This window comes from Helianthus annuus, chromosome 16 (genome assembly GCF_002127325.2).
Source record: "Helianthus annuus cultivar XRQ/B chromosome 16, HanXRQr2.0-SUNRISE, whole genome shotgun sequence".
NCBI classification, from domain to species: Eukaryota; Viridiplantae; Streptophyta; class Magnoliopsida; order Asterales; family Asteraceae; genus Helianthus; species Helianthus annuus.
Genome location: NC_035448.2, coordinates 125,140,105 through 125,146,387, shown reverse-complemented (window position 1 = coordinate 125,146,387; position 6,283 = coordinate 125,140,105). Strand labels below are relative to the sequence as shown.

Sequence of the window (6,283 nt, the reverse complement as noted above, 5' to 3'; positions counted from 1 at the left end):
ATCATCATCATCATCATCATCATCATTATTATTATTATTATTATTATTATTATTATTATTATTATTATTATTATTATTATTATTATTTTGTAGTACTAATACTAAAATAAGTTACTGATACTAAATAACTAATAGTATTATTCTTATTATTTTATTGTAATCAAATATTAAATCAACACTTGCATACAACTGTATGCAAGTATTATCAGTTTTTTTTATTGTGAAAATCTAATTCTTGATAATAAAATTATCATAATCAAAGTCAATCTATAACTTACAAATCGCATCTACAGATGCACACAGCCAATTCCCATAATTATATACGGTTCTCATTCATTTACGCATTCTGATATTCACATCCATAATTATATACGGTTCTCATTACACAATAAGATATTTTTACAAACATTTTAAATTCCTTTTCGATTATATAGAACAGTCTTAAAAACTACCTTTATGGTATAGAACCCGTAGTTTTCACTAAACAGAACCTGAGGTTCTCATACAAAATACACTTTATACACAATTCGGATAAAATGTTGAACATATTAAAGCTTGAATTCGTAGCCCTTGAAATCTCGGGTAACAACTATCTCTCGTGGACTCTTGATGCTAAAACTCATCTAGAAGCAAAGAGTCTAGGGGAGACGATCATTGATGGGAATAAAACCTCCTTTCAAGAAAAAGCTAAAGCAGTGGCATTCCATCGTCATCATCTTCATGAAGACCTGACGTGGGAATACCTTACTGTTGAGGACACTCTCGAGTTATGGAAAAACATTCAAGAACGATTCGACCACCTGAAGTTTGTCTTACTTTCTAAAACTCGCTACAAATGGGTTCCTTTAAGGCTACGAGATCATAAAACTGTTAATGAGTACAACTCTGCCCTTTTTTCGCATCACCTCTTAGCTTAGATTATGCGGTGAACAAATTACCAAGAAAGACATGATATAGAAAACGCCCTCAACGTTCCATTCATCAAACATGCTCCTGTCGCAGCAGTACAGGGAACGTAAATTTACAAAATATACTTACCTAATATCATGTTTGTTGGCCGCGGAGCAAAATAATAAGCTCCATCTACAAAATCAGTAAATGCAGCTCGTTATTTGATGGGTTTTTTAACGACTATGTTTTTTTTCTATTCCTTGTTTTGATTTTGTTCACCATCAAATAACGGGCCGCATTTACTAATTTTGTAGATAGAGCTTGTTATTTTGCTCCGTAACCAACAAACAAGATATTAGGTCAGTATATTTTGTAAATTTACGTTCCCTGAACTACTGCGAAAGGAGTAGGTTTGATGAATGGAACGTTAAGAGAGTATATATCATGTCTTTCTCGGTGATCTGTTCACAGCATATTCTAACCTCAAAGGTGATGCAAAAAAGGGCAGAGTTGTACTCAATGACAGTTTTATGATCTCGTAGCCTTAAAGGAACCCATTTGTAGCGAGTTTTAGAAAGTAAGACCAACTTCAGGTGGTCGAATCGTTCTTGAATGTTTTTCCATAACCTGAGAGGGTCCTCGACAGTAAAGTATTCCCACGTCAGGTCTTCATGAAGATGATGACGATGGAATGCCATAGCTATAGCTTTTTTTTGAAAGGAGGTTTTATTCCCATCAATGATCGTCTCCCCTAGACTCTCTGCTTCTAGATGAGTTTTAGCATCAAGAGTCCACGAGAGATAGTTGTTACCCGAGATTTCAAGGGCTACGAATTCAAGCTTTGATAAGTTCAACATTTTATCCGAATTGTGTATAAAATGTATATTATATGAGAACCTCGGGTTCTCTTTAGTGAAAACTACGGGTTCTATACCATAAAGGTAGTTTTTAAGATTGTTCTATATAAACGAAAAGGAATTTAAAAATGGTTGTAAAAATGTCTTATTGTGTAATGAGAACCGTATATAATTATGGATGTGAATATCAGAATGCGTAAACAAATGAGAACCGTATATAATTATGGGAATTAGTTGTGTGCATCTGTAGATGCGATTTGTAAGTTTTAGATTGACTTTAATTATGATAATTTTCTTTTCAAGAATTAAATTTTCACAATAAAAAAACTGATAACTTGCATACAGTTGTATGCAAGTGCTGATTTAATATTTGATTACAATAAAATAATAAGAATAATACTATTAGTTATTTAGTATCGGTAACTTATTTAGTATTAGTACTTCAAAATAATAATAATAATAATAATAATAATAATAATAATAATAATAATAATAATAACAATAAAAAAATATCGCAATAGGTTGATGGATGGCAGTTATCAAAACCTTTTTGAGGCATATTTTTATTATGTAAGAAAATATTTCTGTTATCTTCCCTATGTAGAGGTTTTATTATTAACGAGGGGATTTATCTTCCATCCGACAAGATGCGGTGGACGAAAAAATCGATGGGATCCGGTAACACCACAAATCAAGATGAAACCGCTAGCGAGCGGTTAGCGTCACAAAGAAACTCGTTGCTATTTCGCTTGAAGAACTAACAGAACGTAACCTCGATGATACACAAGGACAGGTTGGCGGTTGAATACAAGCGCCGGAGGTGATGCGAAAAAAGGGCAGAGTTGTACTCATTGACAGTTTTTTGATCTCGTAGCGTTAAAGGAACCCATTTGTAGCGAGTTTTGGAAAGTAAGACCAACTTCAGGGGGTCGAATCGTTCTTGAATGTTTTTCCATAACTCGAGAGGGTCCTCGATAGTAAGGTATTCCACGTCAGGTCCTCATGAAGATGATGACGATGGAATGCCATAGCTTTAGCTTTTTCTTTAAATGAGGTTTTATTCCCATCAATAATCGTCTCCCCTAGACTCTTTGCTTCTAGATGAGTTTTAGCAACAAGAGTCCACGAGTGATAGTTGTTACCCGAGATGTCAAGGGATACGAATTCAAGCTTTGATAAGTTCAACATTTTATCTGAATTGTGTATAAAATGTATATTGTATGAGAACCTCAGGTTATCTTTAGTGAAAATTACGGGTTCTATACCATAAAGGTAGTTTTTAAGACTGTTCTATATAATCAGAAAGGAATTTAAAAATGTTCGTAAAAATATCTTATTGTGTAATGAGAACCGTATATAATTATGGATGTGAATATCACAATGCGTAAACGAATGAGAACCGTATATAATTATTGGAATTAGTTGTGTGCATTTGTAGATGCGATTTGTAAGTTATAGATTGACTTTGATTATGATAATTTTCTTATCAAGAATTAGATTTTCACAATAAAAGAAATTGATAATACTGGCATACAATTATATGCAAGAGTTGATTTAATATTTGATTACAATAAAATAATAAGAATAATACTATTAGTTATTTAGTATCGGTAACTTATCTAGTATTAGTACTTCAAAATAATAATAATAATAATAATAAAATAATAATAATAATAAAATATCGCAATAGGTTGATGGATTGCAGTTATGCAAAACCTTTTTGAGGTTTTACTATGTAAGAAAATATTTCTATCATCTTCCCTATATAGAGGTTTAGTATTAACGGGGGGTTTTATCTTCCATCCGACAAGATGCGGTGGACGAAAAAATCGACGGGATCTGGTAACACCACAAATCAAGATGGAATCGCTAACGAGCGGTTAGTGTCACCAAGTAAGTCGTTGCTATTTCGCTTGAAGAAGTAACAGAACGTAACCTCGATGATACACAAGGACAGGTTGGCGGTTTAATACAAGCGCCGGAGGTGATGCGAAAAAAGGGCAGAGTTGTACTCATTGACAGTTTTTTGATCTCGTAGCGTTAAAGGAACCCATTTGTAGCGAGTTTTGGAAAGTAAGACCAACTTCAGGGGGTCGAATCGTTCTTGAATGTTTTTCCATAACTCGAGAGGGTCCTCGATAGTAAGGTATTCCACGTCAGGTCCTCATGAAGATGATGACGATGGAATGCCATAGCTTTAGCTTTTTCTTTAAATGAGGTTTTATTCCCATCAATAATCGTCTCCCCTAGACTCTTTGCTTCTAGATGAGTTTTAGCAACAAGAGTCCACGAGTGATAGTTGTTACCCGAGATGTCAAGGGATACGAATTCAAGCTTTGATAAGTTCAACATTTTATCTGAATTGTGTATAAAATGTATATTGTATGAGAACCTCAGGTTATCTTTAGTGAAAATTACGGGTTCTATACCATAAAGGTAGTTTTTAAGACTGTTCTATATAATCAGAAAGGAATTTAAAAATGTTCGTAAAAATATCTTATTGTGTAATGAGAACCGTATATAATTATGGATGTGAATATCACAATGCGTAAACGAATGAGAACCGTATATAATTATTGGAATTAGTTGTGTGCATTTGTAGATGCGATTTGTAAGTTATAGATTGACTTTGATTATGATAATTTTCTTATCAAGAATTAGATTTTCACAATAAAAGAAATTGATAATACTGGCATACAATTATATGCAAGAGTTGATTTAATATTTGATTACAATAAAATAATAAGAATAATACTATTAGTTATTTAGTATCGGTAACTTATCTAGTATTAGTACTTCAAAATAATAATAATAATAATAATAAAATAATAATAATAATAAAATATCGCAATAGGTTGATGGATTGCAGTTATGCAAAACCTTTTTGAGGTTTTACTATGTAAGAAAATATTTCTATCATCTTCCCTATATAGAGGTTTAGTATTAACGGGGGGTTTTATCTTCCATCCGACAAGATGCGGTGGACGAAAAAATCGACGGGATCTGGTAACACCACAAATCAAGATGGAATCGCTAACGAGCGGTTAGTGTCACCAAGTAAGTCGTTGCTATTTCGCTTGAAGAAGTAACAGAACGTAACCTCGATGATACACAAGGACAGGTTGGCGGTTTAATACAAGCGCCGGAGGTGATGCGAAAAAAGGGCAGAGTTGTACTCATTGACAGTTTTAGGATCCCGTAGTGTTAAAGGAACCCATTTGTAGCGAGTTTTAGAAAGTAAGACCAACTTCAGGTGGTCGAATCGTTCTTGAATGTTTTTCCCTAACTCGAGAGGGTCCTCGACAGTAAGGTATTCCTCGTCAAGTCTTCATGAAGATGATACGATGGAATGCCATAACTTTAGCTTTTTCTTGAAAGGAGGTTTTATTCCCATCAATGATCGTCTCCCGTAGACTCTTTGCTTCTAGAGGAGTTTTAGCATCAAGAGTCCACGAGAGATAGTTGTTACCCGAGATTTAAGGGCTACAAATTCAAGCTTTGATAAGTTCAACATTTTATCTGAATTGTGTATAAAATGTATATTGTATGAGAACCTCAGGTTCTCTTTAGTAAAAACTACGGGTTCTATACCATAAAGGTAGTTTTTAAGACTGTTCTATATAATTGAAAAGGAATTTAAAAATGTTTGTAAAAGTATCTTATTGTGTAACGAGAACCATATATAATTATGGATGTGAATATCAGAATGCGTAAACGAATGAGTACCGTATATAATTATGAGAATTAGTTTTGTGCATCTGTAGATGTGATTTGTAAGTTATAGATTGACTTTGATTATGATAATTTTCTTATCAAGAATTAGATTTTCACAATTAAAAAAATTGATAATACTTGCATACAGTTGTATGCAAGTGCTGATTTAATATTTGATTACAATAAAATAATAAGAATAATACTATTAGTTATTTAGTATCGGTAACTTATTTCGTATTAGTACGTCAAAATAATAATAATAATAATAATAATAATAGTAATAATAATAATAATAATAATAATAATAATAATAATAATAATAATAATAATAATAATAGTAATAAAAATATCGCAATAGGTTGATGGATGGCAGTTATGTAAAACCTTTTTGAGGCATTTTTTTATTATGTAAGAAAATATTTCTATCATCTTCTCTATGTAGAGGTTTTAGTATTAACGGGGGTTTTGTCTTCCATCCGAGAAGATGCGGTGGACGAAAAAATCAACGGGATCCGGTAACACCATAAAGCAAGATGGAATCGCTAACGAGCGGTTAGCGTCACCAAGCAAGTTGTTGCTTTTTCGCTTGAAGAACAAACAGAACGTAACCTCCATGATACACAAGGTCAAGTTGTGTCACAACCCCCGATCCCTAGTTCCCGGGAACGGGCGGCCGTGAGCCAGTTTCGGTGGTATCACGTTTATTTATCCAATTTGGCAGCGGAAATTTTCATCAGGATCGTAGTTAGGAAATATTTAATCAGAGTAAACCACCTCGTTTAATAATATTAAACATATGGGTAAAACCCAAGTTTTCAATA

The 6,283-nt window shown here is 33.1% G+C and overlaps 1 protein-coding gene across 1 annotated transcript; it reads left to right on the top strand.

Annotated features, from left to right (window-relative positions):
* The first annotated feature begins 536 nt into the window (after positions 1-536).
* Positions 537-917, top strand: LOC110919571. The gene has a single exon (XM_022163843.1). The coding sequence runs from the start codon at positions 537-539 to the stop codon at positions 915-917; it is 381 nt and encodes a 126-aa protein (XP_022019535.1).
* The last annotated feature ends 5,366 nt before the right edge of the window (positions 918-6,283 follow it).

What these genes read in the sequence shown, in the direction of transcription:
- LOC110919571 (XM_022163843.1), top strand. Translation starts at nt 537, where the DNA reads ATGTTGAACATATTAAAGCTTGAATTCGTAGCCCTTGAAATCTCGGGT.